We start from the raw sequence: 18323 nt of genomic DNA, 5'->3' as shown, positions 1-18323 counted from the left end.
GCGGCGTCGGTGTCGGTGCTGGAGCTGAGGACAGGGCGAGCGGTGCTGGTGGTCGGTGCACCTCTAAAACGTCCCAAAACGGCGAACCTTGGCAACATGTCTATCCGTCCTCCGGTGCGCTGTGGGCGGCGTGCTGCGGTACGGCTCCTCGGTGCAGCAGAAGCCAGACAGCCGCCTCATCAGGAGGAGACGGCAAAGAAGAGAGCGAGTGAGAGAGAGAGAGAGAGAGTCGATTCGATTGTGAGATGGAATAGTCGACTATTCAGGGTTCACCCGTAATGTGCATACATGTGGATGTATGTGTGATTTACAGTCACACAGAAGACACACCGTGGCATCACACGGCGTACATTTCATCCGTGAAACCGTCCAACCATGCTAATTTCCTCAGAGTGTACCTGACGTTTAGTCTCGGAAGCCGTCCACGCCGGAGGCTAAATCCAGAAGCTGAAGACCTCATTAAAATCAAACCCTCCTCAGCACCTCCTGGAGAGAGGAGGTGGTCACGGCGGAGGAGGAGGAGGAACACACTGCATGAATACTAATCTTCTTCTTCTTCTCCTCACAGCCGATCAGGCCGACGCCTGTAAGTTCCTGGCCTGCGATGAGTTTTCTCGCTGCGTGGTGAGCGGCCGGACGAAGGAGGCTCAGTGTCAGTGTGAGCCGGGCTTCCTGTCGGTGGACGGCCTGCCCTGCCAGAGTCTGTGCGTCCTGCAGCCCGACTACTGCCGAGGAGGAGACTGTCACATCGTGCCCGGACACGGAGCCGTGTGCAGGTAAATAACTACACTCAGAGCTCGCTAGGATGATGGGTTTGGATTCAGTACGACGTGACGTTGCTCCGACAACAGACACAGGAGAAAACGTCTCCTCCAACCAGAGCTAATAACAGAAACACATCAACCTCAATAGGCAAGAAAAGGTTTGTCTTACCCTCATTCAACATCCACATTTGAGCTGCATTAATCAAGTATCACCTGACTGAGCAACTCCTCTCAGCCCTGCTCTGTATTTTAGCATCTTTCAGCTTGTTGTCTAGGACTGTCAAAGTTAACGCGATAATAACGCGTTAATGCAAATTCGTTTTAACACCACTAATTTCTGAAGATACTGGTAGCATATGGAACTATAAAAACCTAATAAATCCATTGGTACCAACCATGTCGTACTAACTTGTCGGGATGTTGATTTAACTGCAGGAAAAGTTGGCGAGTCACAAAAATCCTTTTGAATCTTTCTCTGGCGACTAGGATTAGTTGAAGAAAGTTTTTTTCATCAGAAGTTTGACGAGATATCTTGCTTCAGGCGTTTTCATCAGACGGTCCTCTGTGATTGGAGAAAACTCTGCGTTAACATGTGTGAATGAAACTTTTTTACAACCACTTGGATAAATAAAAGAAATGTACGGCTGTCAAACCGGGCTGCTTTTCTTAACTTCTTAATAACTGACATTTCAGCAACACAAGGTCATAAACTGGCAGTCCGTGTATTTTAATGAGGGTGTCAAAATTAACACGATAATAACGCGTTAACGCAAATTTGTTTTAATGCTATTAATTTCTTTAACACATCAAAGCAACTTGTTTTTTTTAGGTTGTAGCGCGCTCAGTTTTACGAAGATACTGGTATCATATGAAACTAGAAAGAACCTGATGAATCCATCGGTACCAACCATGTCATACCAGCTTGTCATGAAGGAGGTTAAATAACGCTCCAAACTTACGCTAAATTTTGGCGAGGAAAAACTGTCATGTCCATTTTCAAAGGGGTCCGTTGACCTCTGACCTCCAGATGTGTGAATGTAAATAAAAATGTTTGAAAAATGTCCAAAACAAATGTCGGAAGAAATAAATTCTGAAAAAAATTCTGAAAAAAATGTTGGAAGAAAAAATGTCTGACAAAATAGTCTGAAAGATGTCTGGAAAAAAAAGTCTGAAAAAAGTAAAAAAAAATGTCGGAAGAAATAAAGTCTGAAAAAAAAGTCTGTAAAAAAAGTCTGAAAAAAAAGTCTGAAAAATACCTGGAAAAAAAAGTCTGAAAAATGTCAAAAAAAAAATGTCGGAAGAAATATAGTCTGAAAAAAGTCTGAAAAAAAGTCTGAAAAAAAAGTCTAAAAAAAAAGTATGAAAAATGTAAAAAACAATGACGGAAGAAATAAAGTCTGAAAAAATTCTGAAAAAAATGTTGGTAGAAAAAAAAGTCTGAAAAATGTAAAAAAAAAATGTCGGAACAACTAAAGTCTGAAAAAAAGTCTGAAAAAAAAGTCTGAAAAAAAGTCCGAAAACAATGTCCGAAAAATATCAACAAAATGTCGGAAGAAATAAAGTCTGAAAAAATTACTGAAAAAAGTCTGAAAAAAAGTCTGAAAAAAAGTCAGAAAAAAAGTCTGAAAAATGTAAAAAAAAATGACGGAAGAAATAAAGTCCGAAAAGAAGTCTGAAAGAAAGTCTGAAAGAAAATTCTGAAAAAAAGACCGAAAAAAAAGTCTGAAAAATGTAAAAAAAAAAAAATGTCAGAAGAAATAAAGTCTGAAAAAATTCTGAAAAAAATGTTGGTAGAAAAAAAAAGTCTGAAAAATGTCTGGAAAAAAAAGTCTGAAAAATGTCTGGAAAAAAAAAGTCTGAAAAAAAGACTGAAAAAAAAGTCTGAAAAATGTCAAAATAAATGTCGGAAGAAATAAAGTTTGAAAAAATTCTGAAAAAATGTTGGTAGAAAAAAAAAGTCTGAAAAATGTCTGGAAAAAAAAGTCTGAAAAATGTCAAAACAAATGTCGGAAGAAATAAAGTCTGAAAAAAGTCTGAAAAAAAGTCTGAAAAAAAGTCCGAAAAATGTCGAAAGAAATAAAGTCTGAAAATATTCTGAAAAAAATGTTGGTAGTAAAAAAAAGTCTGAAAAATGTCTGGGAAAAAAAGTCTGAAAAATGTCTGGAAAAAAAAGTCTGAAAAATGTCAAAAAAAATGTCGGAAGAAATAAAGTCTGAAATAAGTTTGAAAAAAAGTCTGAAAAAAAAGTCTGAAAAATGTCTGGAAAAAAACCCGAAAAAAAAGTCTGAAAAAAAGTCTGAAAAATGTCAAAAAAAAATGTCGAAAGAAATAAAGTCTGAAAAAATTCTGAAAAAAATGTTGGTAGTAAAAAAAAGTCTGAAAAATGTCTGGAAAAAAAAGTCTGAAAAATGTCAAAATAAATGTCGGAAGAAATAAAGTCTGAAAAAATTCTGAAAAAATGTTGGTAGAAAAAAAGTCTGAAAAATGTCTGGAAAAAAAAGTCTGAAAAATGTCAAAACAAATGTCGGAAGAAATAAAGTCTGAAAAAAGTCTGAAAAAAAGTCTGAAAAAAAGTCCGAAAAATGTCGAAAGAAATAAAGTCTGAAAATATTCTGAAAAAAATGTTGGTAGTAAAAAAAAGTCTGAAAAATGTCTGGGAAAAAAAGTCTGAAAAATGTCTGGAAAAAAAAGTCTGAAAAATGTCAAAAAAAATGTCGGAAGAAATAAAGTCTGAAATAAGTTTGAAAAAAAGTCTGAAAAAAAGTCTGAAAAATGTCAAAAAAAAATGTCGAAAGAAATAAAGTCTGAAAAAATTCTGAAAAAAATGTTGGTAGTAAAAAAAAGTCTGAAAAATGTCTGGAAAAAAAAGTCTGAAAAATGTAAAAAAAAATGTCTGAAAAAATTCTGAAAAAAATTTTGGTAGAAAAAAAAAGTCTGAAAAATGTCTGGAAAAAAAAGTCTGAAAAATGTCAAAAAAAATGTCGGAAGAAATAAAGTCTGAAAAAAGTCTGAAAAAAAGACCGAAAAAAAAGTCTGAAAAAAAGACCGAAAAAAAAGTCTGAAAAATGTTAAAAGAAATAAAGTCTGAAAAAATTCTGAAAAAATGTTGGTAGAAAAAGAAAGTCTGAAAAATATCTGGAAAAAAAAGTCTGAAAAATGTCAAAAAAAATGTTGGAAGAAATAAAGTCTGAAAAATGTCTGGAAAAAAAAAGTCTGAAAAAAAGACCGAAAAAAAAGTCTGAAAAAAAGACCGAAAAAAAAGTCTGAAAAATGTCAAAATAAATGTCGGAAGAAATAAAGTTTAAAAAAAGTCTGAAAAAATGTTGGTAGAAAAAAAGTCTGAAAAATGTCTGGAAAAAAAAGTCTGAAAAATGTCAAAACAAATGTCGGAAGAAATAAAGTCTGAAAAAAGTCTGAAAAAAAGTCTGAAAAAAAGTCCGAAAAATGTCGAAAGAAATAAAGTCTGAAAATATTCTGAAAAAAATTTTGATAGTAAAAAAAAGTCTGAAAAATGTCTGGAAAAAAAAGTCTGAAAAAAAGACCGAAAAAAAAGTCTGAAAAATGTCAAAATAAATGTCGGAAGAAATAAAGTCTGAAAAAAAAGTCAGAAAAAAAGTCAGGAAAATGTCAAAAAAAATGTCGGAAGAAATAAAGTCTGAAAAAATTCTGAAAAAAATGTTGGTAGTAAAAAAAGTCTGAAAAATGTCTGGAAAAAAAAGTCTGAAAAATGTAAAAAAAAATGTCGGAAGAAATAAAGTCTTAAAAAATTTTGAAAAAAAAAAAAAAAAAAAAAGGCTGAAAAAAAGACCGAAAAAAAAGTCTGAAAAATGTTAAAAGAAATAAAGTCTGAAAAAATTCTGAAAAAATGTTGGTAGAAAAAAAAAGTCTGAAAAATGTCTGGAAAAAAAAGTCTGAAAAATGTCAAAAAAAATGTCGGAAGAAATAAAGCCTGAAAAAATTCTGAAAAAATGTTGGTAGAAAAAGAAAGTCTGAAAAATGTCTGGAAAAAAAAGTCTGAAAAATGTCAAAAAAAATGTCGGAAGAAATAAAGTCTGAAAAATGTCTGGAAAAAAAAAGTCTGAAAAAAAGACCGAAAAAAAAGTCTGAAAAGAAGACCGAAAAAAAAGTCTGAAAAATGTCAAAAAAAATGTCGGAAGAAATAAAGTCTGAAAAAAGTCTGAAAAAAAGACCGAAAAAAAAGTCTGAAAAAAGACCGAAAAAAAAGTCTGAAAAATGTTAAAAGAAATAAAGTCTGAAAAAATTCTGAAAAAATGTTGGTAGAAAAAGAAAGTCTGAAAAATATCTGGAAAAAAAAGTCTGAAAAATGTCAAAAAAAATGTTGGAAGAAATAAAGTCTGAAAAATGTCTGGAAAAAAAAAGTCTGAAAAAAGACCGAAAAAAAAGTCTGAAAAAAAGACCGAAAAAAAAAGTCTGAAAAATGTCAAAATAAATGTCGGAAGAAATAAAGTTTAAAAAAATTCTGAAAAAATGTTGGTAGAAAAAAAGTCTGAAAAATGTCTGGAAAAAAAAGTCTGAAAAATGTCAAAACAAATGTCGGAAGAAATAAAGTCTGAAAAAAGTCTGAAAAAAAGTCTGAAAAAAAGTCCGAAAAATGTCGAAAGAAATAAAGTCTGAAAATATTCTGAAAAAAATTTTGATAGTAAAAAAAAGTCTGAAAAATGTCTGGAAAAAAAAGTCTGAAAAAAAGACCGAAAAAAAAGTCTGAAAAATGTCAAAATAAATGTCGGAAGAAATAAAGTCTGAAAAAAAAGTCAGAAAAAAAGTCAGGAAAATGTCAAAAAAAATGTCGGAAGAAATAAAGTCTGAAAAAATTCTGAAAAAAATGTTGGTAGTAAAAAAAAGTCTGAAAAATGTCTGGAAAAAAAAGTCTGAAAAATGTAAAAAAAAATGTCGGAAGAAATAAAGTCTGAAAAAAGTTTGAAAAAAAAAAAAAAAAAAAAGGCTGAAAAAAAGACCGAAAAAAAAGTCTGAAAAATGTTAAAAGAAATAAAGTCTGAAAAAATTCTGAAAAAATGTTGGTAGAAAAAAAAAGTCTGAAAAATGTCTGGAAAAAAAAGTCTGAAAAATGTCAAAAAAAATGTCGGAAGAAATAAAGCCTGAAAAAATTCTGAAAAAATGTTGGTAGAAAAAGAAAGTCTGAAAAATGTCTGGAAAAAAAAGTCTGAAAAATGTCAAAAAAAATGTCGGAAGAAATAAAGTCTGAAAAATGTCTGGAAAAAAAAAGTCTGAAAAAAAGACCGAAAAAAAAGTCTGAAAAGAAGACCGAAAAAAAAAGTCTGAAAAATGTCAAAATAAATGTCGGAAGAAATAAAGTTTGAAAAAATTCTGAAAAAATGTTGGTAGAAAAAAAGTCTGAAAAATGTCAAAACAAATGTCGGAAGAAATAAAGTCTGAAAAAAGTCTGAAAAAAAGTCTGAAAAAAAGTCCGAAAAAAAATCTGAAAAATGTCGAAAGAAATAAAGTCTGAAAAAATTCTGAAAAAAATGTTGGTAGTAAAAAAAGTCTGAAAAATGTCTGGAAAAAAAAGTCTGAAAAATGTCAAAAAAAATGTCGGAAGAAATAAAGTCTGAAATAAGTCTGAAAAAAAGTCTGAAAAAAAATTCTGAAAAGAAGTCTGAAAAAAAAGTCTGAAAAATGTAAAAAAAAAAAATGTCGGAAGAAATTCTGAAAAAATGTTGGTAGAAAAAAAAAGTCTGAAAAATGTCTGGAAAAAAAAGTCTGAAAAATGTCTGGAAAAAAAAAGTCTGAAAAAAAGACCGAAAAAAAAGTCTGAAAAAAAGTCTGAAAAATGTCAAAAAAAAAATGTCGAAAGAAATAAAGTCTGAAAAAATTCTGAAAAAAATGTTGGTAGTAAAAAAAAGTCTGAAAAATGTCTGGAAAAAAAAGTCTGAAAAATGTAAAAAAAAATGTCGGAAGAAATAAAGTCTGAAAAAATTCTGAAAAAAATGTTGGTAGAAAAAAAAAGTCTGAAAAATGTCTGGAAAGAAAAGTCTGAAAAATGTCAAAAAAAAATGTCGGAAGAAATAAAGTCTGAAAAAATTCTGAAAAAATGTTGGTAGAAAAAGAAAGTCTGAAAAATGTCTGGAAAAAAAAGTCTGAAAAATGTCAAAAAAAATGTCGGAAGAAATAAAGTCTGAAAAAATTCTGAAAAAATGTTGGTAGAAAAAGAAAGTCTGAAAAATGTCTGGAAAAAAAAGTCTGAAAAATGTCAAAAAAAAATGTCGGAAGAAATAAAGTCTGAAAAAAGTCTGAAAAAAGTCTGAAAAAACATTCTGAAAAAAAAGACCGAAAAAAAAGTCTGAAAAATGTCAAAAAAAATGTCGGAAGAAATAAAGTCTGAAAAAATTCTGAAAAAATGTTGGTGGAAAAAAAAAGTCTGAAAAATGTCAAAAAAAATGTCGGAAGAAATAAAGTCTGAAAAAAAAGTCAGAAAAAAAGTCAGGAAAATGTCAAAAAAAATGTCGGAAGAAATAAAGTCTGAAAAAATTCTGAAAAAATGTTGGTGGAAAAAAAAAGTCTGAAAAATGTCAAAAAAAATGTCGGAAGAAATAAAGTCTGAAAAAAAAGTCAGAAAAAAAGTCAGGAAAATGTCAAAAAAAATGTCGGAAGAAATAAAGTCTGAAAAAATTCTGAAAAAATGTTGGTGGAAAAAAAAAGTCTGAAAAATGTCAAAAAAAATGTCGGAAGAAATAAAGTCTGAAAAAAAAGTCAGAAAAAAAGTCAGGAAAATGTCAAAAAAAATGTCGGAAGAAATAAAGTCTGAAAAAATTCTGAAAAAAATGTTGGTAGAAAAAAAATGTCTGAAAAATGTCTGGAAAAAAAAAGTCTTAAAAAAAAAGTCTGAAAAAAAGTCTGAAAAATGTCAAAAAAAAATGTCGGAAGAAATAAAGTCTGAAAAAAGTCTGAAAAAAAGACCGAAAAAAAAGTCTGAAAAAAAGACCGAAAAAAAGTCTGAAAAATGTTAAAAGAAATAAAGTCTGAAAAAATTCTGAAAAAATGTTGGTAGAAAAAAAAAGTCTGAAAAATGTCAAAAAAAATGTCGGAAGAAATAAAGTCTGAAAAAATTCTGAAAAAATGTTGGTAGAAAAAGAAAGTCTGAAAAATGTCTGGAAAAAAAAGTCTGAAAAATGTCAAAAAAAAATGTCGGAAGAAATAAAGTCTGAAAAAAGTCTGAAAAAAAGTCTGAAAAAAAATTCTGAAAAAAAAGACCAAAAAAAAAGTCTGAAAAATGTCAAAAAAAATGTCGGAAGAAATAAAGTTTGAAAAAATTCTGAAAAAATGTTGGTAGAAAAAGAAAGTCTGAAAAATGTCTGGAAAAAAAAGTCTGAAAAATGTCAAAACAAATGTCGGAAGAAATAAAGTCTGAAAAAAAGTCTGAAAAAAGTCTGAAAAAAAGTCAGAAAAAAAGTCCGAAAAAAAATCTGAAAAATGTCGAAAGAAATAAAATCTGAAAAAATTCTGAAAAAAATGTTGGTAGTAAAAAAAAGTCTGAAAAATGTCTGGAAAAAAAAGTCTGAAAAATGTCTGGAAAAAAAAAGTCTGAAAAAAAGTCTGAAAAATGTCAAAAAAAAATGTCGAAAGAAATAAAGTCTGAAAAAATTCTGAAAAAAATGTTGGTAGTAAAAAAAAGTCTGAAAAATGTCTGGAAAAAAAAGTCTGAAAAATGTAAAAAAAAAATGTCGGAAGAAATAAAGTCTGAAAAAATTCTGAAAAAAATGTTGGTAGAAAAAAAAAGTCTGAAAAATGTCTGGAAAGAAAAGTCTGAAAAATGTCAAAAAAAATGTCGGAAGAAATAAAGTCTGAAAAAAGTCTGAAAAAAAGTCTGAAAAAACATTCTGAAAAAAAAGACCGAAAAAAAAGTCTGAAAAATGTCAAAAAAAATGTCGGAAGAAATAAAGTCTGAAAAAAGTTTGAAAAAAAAAAAAAAAAAAAAGGCTGAAAAAAGACCGAAAAAAAAGTCTGAAAAATGTTAAAAGAAATAAAGTCTGAAAAAATTCTGAAAAAATGTTGGTAGAAAAAAAAGTCTGAAAAATGTCTGGAAAAAAAAGTCTGAAAAATGTCAAAAAAAATGTCGGAAGAAATAAAGCCTGAAAAAATTCTGAAAAAATGTTGGTAGAAAAAGAAAGTCTGAAAAATGTCTGGAAAAAAAAGTCTGAAAAATGTCAAAAAAAATGTCGGAAGAAATAAAGTCTGAAAAATGTCTGGAAAAAAAAAGTCTGAAAAAAAGACCGAAAAAAAGTCTGAAAAGAAGACCGAAAAAAAAGTCTGAAAAATGTCAAAATAAATGTCGGAAGAAATAAAGTTTGAAAAAATTCTGAAAAAATGTTGGTAGAAAAAAAGTCTGAAAAATGTCAAAACAAATGTCGGAAGAAATAAAGTCTGAAAAAAGTCTGAAAAAAAGTCTGAAAAAAAGTCCGAAAAAAAATCTGAAAAATGTCGAAAGAAATAAAGTCTGAAAAAATTCTGAAAAAAATGTTGGTAGTAAAAAAAAGTCTGAAAAATGTCTGGAAAAAAAAGTCTGAAAAATGTCAAAAAAAATGTCGGAAGAAATAAAGTCTGAAATAAGTCTGAAAAAAAGTCTGAAAAAAAATTCTGAAAAGAAGTCTGAAAAAAAGTCTGAAAAATGTAAAAAAAAAAAATGTCGGAAGAAATTCTGAAAAATGTTGGTAGAAAAAAAAAGTCTGAAAAATGTCTGGAAAAAAAAGTCTGAAAAATGTCTGGAAAAAAAAAGTCTGAAAAAAAGACCGAAAAAAAAGTCTGAAAAAAAGTCTGAAAAATGTCAAAAAAAAAATGTCGAAAGAAATAAAGTCTGAAAAAATTCTGAAAAAAATGTTGGTAGTAAAAAAAGTCTGAAAAATGTCTGGAAAAAAAAGTCTGAAAAATGTAAAAAAAAAATGTCGGAAGAAATAAAGTCTGAAAAAATTCTGAAAAAAATGTTGGTAGAAAAAAAAGTCTGAAAAATGTCTGGAAAGAAAAGTCTGAAAAATGTCAAAAAAAATGTCGGAAGAAATAAAGTCTGAAAAAATTCTGAAAAAATGTTGGTAGAAAAAGAAAGTCTGAAAAATGTCTGGAAAAAAAAGTCTGAAAAATGTCAAAAAAAAATGTCGGAAGAAATAAAGTCTGAAAAAAGTCTGAAAAAAGTCTGAAAAAAAGTCTGAAAAAAAATCTGAAAAATGTCGAAAGAAATAAAGTCTGAAAAAATTCTGAAAAAAATGTTGGTAGTAAAAAAAAGTCTGAAAAATGTCTGGAAAAAAAAGTCTGAAAAATGTCAAAAAAAATGTCGGAAGAAATAAAGTCTGAAATAAGTCTGAAAAAAGTCTGAAAAAAAATTCTGAAAAGAAGTCTGAAAAAAAAGTCTGAAAAATGTAAAAAAAAAAATGTCGGAAGAAATTCTGAAAAAATGTTGGTAGAAAAAAAAAGTCTGAAAAATGTCTGGAAAAAAAAGTCTGAAAAATGTCTGGAAAAAAAAGTCTGAAAAATGTCTGGAAAAAAAAAGTCTGAAAAAAAGACCGAAAAAAAAGTCTGAAAAAAAGTCTGAAAAATGTCAAAAAAAAATGTCGAAAGAAATAAAGTCTGAAAAAATTCTGAAAAAAATGTTGGTAGTAAAAAAAAGTCTGAAAAATGTCTGGAAAAAAAAGTCTGAAAAATGTAAAAAAAAATGTCGGAAGAAATAAAGTCTGAAAAAATTCTGAAAAAAATGTTGGTAGAAAAAAAAAGTCTGAAAATGTCTGGAAAGAAAAGTCTGAAAAATGTCAAAAAAAATGTCGGAAGAAATAAAGTCTGAAAAAATTCTGAAAAAATGTTGGTAGAAAAATAAAGTCTGAAAAATGTCTGGAAAAAAAAGTCTGAAAAATGTCAAAAAAAATGTCGGAAGAAATAAAGTCTGAAAAAATTCTGAAAAAATGTTGGTAGAAAAAGAAAGTCTGAAAAATGTCTGGAAAAAAAAGTCTGAAAAATGTCAAAAAAAAATGTCGGAAGAAATAAAGTCTGAAAAAAGTCTGAAAAAAAGTCTGAAAAAACATTCTGAAAAAAAAGACCGAAAAAAAAGTCTGAAAAATGTCTGAAAAAATTCTGAAAAAAATGTTGGTGGAAAAAAAAAGTCTGAAAAATGTCAAAAAAAATGTCGGAAGAAATAAAGTCTGAAAAAAAAGTCAGAAAAAAAGTCAGGAAAATGTCAAAAAAAATGTCGGAAGAAATAAAGTCTGAAAAAATTCTGAAAAAATGTTGGTGGAAAAAAAAGTCTGAAAAATGTCAAAAAAAATGTCGGAAGAAATAAAGTCTGAAAAAAAAGTCAGAAAAAAAGTCAGGAAAATGTCAAAAAAAATGTCGGAAGAAATAAAGTCTGAAAAAATTCTGAAAAAATGTTGGTGGAAAAAAAAAGTCTGAAAAATGTCAAAAAAAATGTCGGAAGAAATAAAGTCTGAAAAAAAAGTCAGAAAAAAAGTCAGGAAAATGTCAAAAAAAATGTCGGAAGAAATAAAGTCTGAAAAAATTCTGAAAAAAATGTTGGTAGAAAAAAATGTCTGAAAAATGTCTGGAAAAAAAAAGTCTGAAAAAAAAGTCTGAAAAAAAGTCTGAAAAATGTCAAAAAAAAATGTCGGAAGAAATAAAGTCTGAAAAAAGTCTGAAAAAAAGACCGAAAAAAAAGTCTGAAAAAAAGACCGAAAAAAAAGTCTGAAAAATGTTAAAAGAAATAAAGTCTGAAAAAATTCTGAAAAAATGTTGGTAGAAAAAGAAAGTCTGAAAAATGTCAAAAAAAATGTCGGAAGAAATAAAGTCTGAAAAAATTCTGAAAAAATGTTGGTAGAAAAAGAAAGTCTGAAAAATGTCTGGAAAAAAAAGTCTGAAAAATGTCAAAAAAAATGTCGGAAGAAATAAAGTCTGAAAAAAGTCTGAAAAAAAGTCTGAAAAAAAATTCTGAAAAAAAAGACCAAAAAAAAAGTCTGAAAAATGTCAAAAAAAATGTCGGAAGAAATAAAGTTTGAAAAAATTCTGAAAAAATGTTGGTAGAAAAAGAAAGTCTGAAAAATGTCTGGAAAAAAAAGTCTGAAAAATGTCAAAACAAATGTCGGAAGAAATAAAGTCTGAAAAAAAGTCTGAAAAAAAGTCTGAAAAAAAGTCAGAAAAAAAGTCCGAAAAAAAATCTGAAAAATGTCGAAAGAAATAAAATCTGAAAAAATTCTGAAAAAAATGTTGGTAGTAAAAAAAAGTCTGAAAAATGTCTGGAAAAAAAAGTCTGAAAAATGTCTGGAAAAAAAAAGTCTGAAAAAAAGTCTGAAAAATGTCAAAAAAAAATGTCGAAAGAAATAAAGTCTGAAAAAATTCTGAAAAAAATGTTGGTAGTAAAAAAAAGTCTGAAAAATGTCTGGAAAAAAAAGTCTGAAAAATGTAAAAAAAAAATGTCGGAAGAAATAAAGTCTGAAAAAATTCTGAAAAAAATGTTGGTAGAAAAAAAAAGTCTGAAAAATGTCTGGAAAGAAAAGTCTGAAAAATGTCAAAAAAAATGTCGGAAGAAATAAAGTCTGAAAAAAGTCTGAAAAAAAGTCTGAAAAAACATTCTGAAAAAAAAGACCGAAAAAAAAGTCTGAAAAATGTCAAAAAAAATGTCGGAAGAAATAAAGTCTGAAAAAATTCTGAAAAAAATGTTGGTGGAAAAAAAAAGTCTGAAAAATGTCAAAAAAAATGTCGGAAGAAATAAAGTCTGAAAAAAGTCTGAAAAAAAGTCTGAAAAAACATTCTGAAAAAAAAGACCGAAAAAAAAGTCTGAAAAATGTCAAAAAAAATGTCGGAAGAAATAAAGTCTGAAAAAATTCTGAAAAAAATGTTGGTGGAAAAAAAAAGTCTGAAAAATGTCAAAAAAAATGTCGGAAGAAATAAAGTCTGAAAAAAAAGTCAGAAAAAAAGTCAGGAAAATGTCAAAAAAAATGTCGGAAGAAATAAAGTCTGAAAAAATTCTGAAAAAAATGTTGGTAGAAAAAAAATGTCTGAAAAATGTCTGGAAAAAAAAGTCTGAAAAATGTCTGGAAAAAAAGTCTGAAAAATGTAAAAAAAAAATGTCGGAAGAAATAAAGTCTGAAAAAAGTCCGAAAAAAAGTCCGAAAAAAGTCCGCAAAAAAAAGTCTGAAAAATGTCAAAACAAATGTCGGAAGAAATAAAGTCTGAAAAAATTCTGAAAGAAATGTTGGTAGAAAAAAAAAGTCTGAAAAATGTCTGGAAAAAAAAGTCTGAAAAATGTCAAAAAAAATGTCGGAAGAAATAAAGTCTGAAAAAAAAAGTCTGAAAAATGTCTGAAAAATGTCTGGAAAAAAAGTCTGAAAAATGTAAAAAAAAAAATGTCGGAAGAAATAAAGTCTGAAAAAAGTTTGAAAAAAGTCTGAAAAAAAAGTCTGAAAAAAAAGTCCGAAAAAAAGTCTGAAAAATGTCAAAAAAAAATGTCGAAAGAAATAAAGTCTGAAAAAAATAGTCTGAAAAATGTCTGAAAAATGTCTGGAAAAAAAGTCAATGGGTTCTATGGGTACCCACGAGTCTCCCCTTTACAGACATGCCCACTTTATGATAATCACATGCAGTTTGGGGCAAGTCATAGTCAAGTCAGCACACTGACACACTGACAGCTGTTGTTGCCTGTTGGGCTGCAGTTTGCCATGTTATGATGGGAGCATATTGTTTTATGTTAAATGCAGTACCTGTGAGGGTTTCTGGACAATATCTGTCATTGTTTTGTGTTGTTAATTGATTTAGAATAATAAATATATACATACATTTACATAAAGCAGCATATTTGTCCACTCCCTTTAAGGTTCATTTTGAACACATAAAAAATGTGCGATTTGTCACGATTAACTATTTTAATTGATTGACAGTTGCACTAAAAAGGTCAATATTTTTATACTTCCTGTATTTCAAACCCTAAATTTGAAATAATCACAAAGATTTTGCTGACGTTGAAACATTTCGACCTCAACAACGCTTCTTTGCCTCAAATGGCCTTTCCACGTTCTCGTGTATCTTGTTGTTTACTTTGTGTGCCGCCTCTAAATTTAACTCTGAGTTCAGTTAAACACATTCAGAGTTCAGCAGAGAAACTAATAAACTAGTTGTTTGTAATATGAGGTTACTGGGGCTCTTGTACAGTTTGTACTTTCTTTGTTCTTTCCTTTATCTTCTGTGTTTACTCTCCACTCTCACACAGACTGTAAATCAATGCTAAGTAGGTTTTTAATGGATAGGAAGCGTTTCTTTCATTAACTACCGGCTCACAGTCGCTGCCTTTTTTCTGCTGCACGGAAAATCTAATTTCAGCCCCGTTAGACTGTCGGCTCGTCGGCTCCTGACACCGAGCACCTCGGAGAGTTTTCTATTGAAACATTAATTTCCCATCATCTGAGAGATATTTTTAGGTCACATTCTTGTTATCTTTATCTTTATCAGGCCTGTTGCTCTCTCAGAGACGGAGGAGGAATCTCATTTTCTGAATTTCCATTTAGCCGCCGGTCAGTAACGAGATGTTGCTGAAACTACCGAGGAGAACGGTTAAATCATGAACACCTCTGTGAGCTCCGATGCAAGTACTAATACCACACTGTAGAAATACTCTGTTACAAATAAAAGTCCTGCATTCAAAATGATACTTTAGAAAAGTAGAAAATATTAGCATCAAACTGTACTTAAAGAACCAGAAGTATCATCATCATGCAGAATGGCCCATTGCAGAATAATATATATTATAATTATTGATGTTCATCACTTTAATGTTGCAGCTGGTACAGGTGGAGCTCATTTAAACTACTTTATATACTGCTGGGGAGCTTCTGAATCTACTTCCCCCGGGATTAATAAAGTCTTATCTTAACCTATAATAATATATCATATATTAATAATCTGAATCTGCAAAGTAAAGTTCAGTATTTGCCTCTGTATTGTAGAGGAGTAGAAGTATGAAATGGAAATACTCAATACCTTAAGTACAATACTTGAGTACTTGTACTTGATTGCTTTCCATCTTTGAGACCGTTACAAGCTAAACGTGGAAATACAGCAGTGAAAATCAAGATTTTGGATTCTAACAAAATGTGAACTTTTATATTTTATGAGCTCTGAGACGTTTTATTGACCTGTGTTGTTATTTATTTGACGTCTGAAGATGTGAAACAAATCAATATTTCACAAGAAAAAAAGAAAATATTAGAGAAAATTCAGCGAAAACAAAAAGGAGCAGAAACGTTTTTCTTATCTTGTTCATCTTCTTGCGTTCCCGTCACCTAGAAATGTTAATTTGGGCAGCTATTTTAGATTTTGTCTTAGTGCTTATATGAAAGGCTTCTTAGTTTTAGTCCCATTTCAGTCATTTTTATCCCTCAGAGTTTTAGTCGACGACAGCTCATAATGTTTTAGTCGACCTGAGGGTGGCGCAAGACGCAAGGTCACGGGGTCATTTCGGTGTTTCTTGTGCATGAATGGAAACTGTAGTCTGATAGAAAAGATCTGGAGGTAATCAGAACAACACTGATTCATCCTCTGGGGACTATAAATGTTTCAATTAAATCTGCCCGGAAAATTACCATTCATCGACCAAAGTATCGTTGAAGTGAACATTTTGACTTAAAGTCCGTGTAAAGAAAAAAATAAATTTGCATTGTGGGTTTGTCACAGAAAGATGTGTTACTGACCACCCAGACAAATTTTAATGATTTAAAAAAAAAAACGCCAAGTATATCAAATTAGCTTTAAAAATCCCGGAAAAATCATCAGTATTCTCTGCTGTGAGACGCTGAAACCTGAAACCTCTCTTAATACATCCATGACTGAAACCACTCCCACAAACGGGGAAGGTGCAGCCTGTCAGGATTCCTCAGTAGCGGCGAGCGAAGAGGGAAGAGCCCAGCGCCGAATCGCCGTCCGACGGGCGGAGTAGGGAAATGTGGTGTACGGAAGACCGCTTCAACTATATTCAACTATAACATAAATAATAACAGATCTACTACTGTTTATTTCATAGAGACATTTAAAGTGAACAGAGCAGGTTTGTATGCTGCTGGCGGAGCGTGAACTCTTTGACATGGTGATGATTTGAAATCACCTGAAGCGATGTGAGACATTTAGTCGATGCACTGACTTGTGTGTGTGTTAACGGTGGAGGAGCTGAATACAGAAGTAATGTTTCTTCACACTGGAACCTCAGCGGTTTGGTTCCAGGTGAATATTTGATGTACAAACAGCTAAAGTTGTTCTCTTTGGGGTCGCAGTCGACTTGGATTTTACCACCTGTCATTAACACTGAACCCTGTTTGGTCTAATCCTGCGTCCAGAAAACAGCAGTAAACACTGAACACAGCCCAGAAGGTTAATACTGCAGAGCTGCACGTTCCTTTTAATCTTATTTGGCTGCCTGACAAACAACACAGAGAGCTGCTGGAGGAAGCAACTGAATCATTTTGGGTGTGAGATAAGTTTTTTAATCGAAAGAATCCCTTTATGTTCCAAAACAGTTATTTAGTTTTTGTTGTCGTGCACCTTGCTCTCCGTGTGCCCCTGGTACTCCAGGTCATGTTTCTATGTCCTGCAGCGACACGCTTACCTGGCTTACCTGCTGGCTGCCAGGGTTTTGTTGTGGTTGGATTGTCGCCCAGGTTAGTGGTTGTGTAACAAACAGATTTCTAAGCCGTGTGTGGGCGCAACACCGGAGTGTCTTAAACACAGTTTACTGGCTGTCTGAATCCTCCTGTGTGACCGGTAGGTGTGATAAGATGGTAAAGCCTCGTTATATATGTGCTGCAAACGGCTGACGTGTTTCAACCTTATAGGTCGCAGAGTGACACGCTTCTTTAAGACGCTATATTCTTTAAAGGCGCTTTCACAAGCCAACATGTAGTCCGTTTTAATCTCTGAACTCTGATGCGGTTCTTCTGGGAGGCTGTGGACGCAGTAATCGTACTCTAATGGACAAACCAGAGATATGAGGAGTGGGAGCTGTAGATGTTTTTCCCTCTGGCTCACAAAGTAATCTTTGTTTTAAAAGTGTTGTACAAAAAAAACTCCTGAAGTGTAAAATGAAGATGTTAAATGTGTCTGAGGTTTCATCATTTTTCAAGGGACGGCTTCATTATTTAAGGATGAATCTGAAGTAAGGATGTTAATAATTAACCGTTTAACCGACATTAAGCATTTTAACAGATTAACGCTATTGGTTAAAACGAAGGATGCACCGATACCGATACCAGTGTGCACATGTACTCGTACTCTCAGAGCGGCACCGATACCTCTTTCCAGTGGTGCGCCCGACCCCGCGGGGCCGGGATCCCACCTCAGCCGGCGCGCACCGGCCCTCAATTTCATTGCGCCACAGGGTTTTGCTCGCACCCTCGGACTCGCGTGTGTGTTAGACTCCTTGGTTCGTGTTTCAAGACGGGTCGGGTGGGTTGCCGACAACGCTGCAGACCTCTGGCGCCTTTTACGTGGGCCGAGCCCCGCCCTGGGGGCACGACACGGTTGACAGTCGCACCGGGAGCAGGGGGCCGGCCCCGGCGGGGAGAGAGGGCGCAGCGAGCCCTTTGTCCACGGTGCAGCGAGATCTACTAACGGAGCACAAATCTTGTCGGTTAACGGTTAATAATCGGTTAACGAGGGTCGGTTATCGGTTAAGAAGATTTTTCAAATTTAGCATCCCTAATCTGAAGGACAAACTTCACATCAACGTTGATCACTTTTCTCTTCAGCTCTTTTGTATTTGGACAGATTGTGGAGTACATGTGCAGGTCTTCTGTGATATCGTCTCTCTGAATCTCTTCTCTGGACACAGAGAGTGGAAGAGTTTCAGGGTGGAGTCTGGAGTGTGCAGAGTTGCTGTAGCTGCAGTTTCCTTTTTAAACCTTCATTTTTCTCATTTTATAGATACAAAGACAGCGACTCCCTCCCAGGCCTGGCCAGTTAAGAAAATATATCGGATCGGATGTCATCTGAGAATACTACAAAAGGTAAGGCTCGTAGCAGGCGAGCGAAGGTTGTTCTAGTTAAATCCCATATGTGCAATCATGTGTTACCGCTGGAGGGAAAGATCATGCACACTCAGCAAGGGTTGGTTGTATAAATGAGAGCTGAATATAAGGTGATAGAGTTATCCAATGATGCAGAGAAAACCTGCAGTTTGAGATTAAATCCACACCTAAAACAAGCACCTGTGCACGCTGCTATCTTCCTGTGATCATTTGATTTAGACAAATTACTGGGCTGTAATCCTTCCCGCCAGCCTGAACCCAAATTGGTTTAGAGCTGCTGTGTGTTTAAGCAGACGCAGAGCTGAATGGTGACTAATTAAAGCTCCCAGAGGATGGAGGAGGACTCAATGTCAGGACTGTTTTGGAGCAGAAATCGTCATTGACGGGTAAACGCCAGGATTTGTCTCGAGTCCTCGTCTCACCTTGGGGTGATTAGTAGGGCTGGGACGATTCACCTAAAGTATCTCCCGATTCTATACTATCACGATACTCTGGAACCGATTCGATATGTATTGCGATTCTACAAGTATTGCGATTCAATATT

The 18323-nt window shown here is 32.1% G+C and overlaps 1 protein-coding gene across 1 annotated transcript in view; it reads left to right on the top strand.

Annotated features, from left to right (window-relative positions):
* The window catches only part of LOC119476732 (titin-like), a 65628-nt gene that overhangs the window by 46465 nt on the left and 840 nt on the right, over nucleotides 1–18323 (top strand). The window contains exons 16-17 of the mRNA XM_037750207.1: nucleotides 569–776; nucleotides 17676–17758. Coding sequence (XP_037606135.1) covers nucleotides 569–776; nucleotides 17676–17715 — 248 coding nt within the window. The 3' untranslated portion in view covers nucleotides 17716–17758. The remainder of the gene's footprint in view (nucleotides 1–568; nucleotides 777–17675; nucleotides 17759–18323) is intronic.

This window comes from Sebastes umbrosus, chromosome 18, assembly GCF_015220745.1.
Source record: "Sebastes umbrosus isolate fSebUmb1 chromosome 18, fSebUmb1.pri, whole genome shotgun sequence".
NCBI classification, from domain to species: Eukaryota; Metazoa; Chordata; class Actinopteri; order Perciformes; family Sebastidae; genus Sebastes; species Sebastes umbrosus.
The sequence above is the reverse complement of the archived record's forward strand: the minus strand, read 5'-3'. Positions and strand labels throughout refer to the sequence as shown.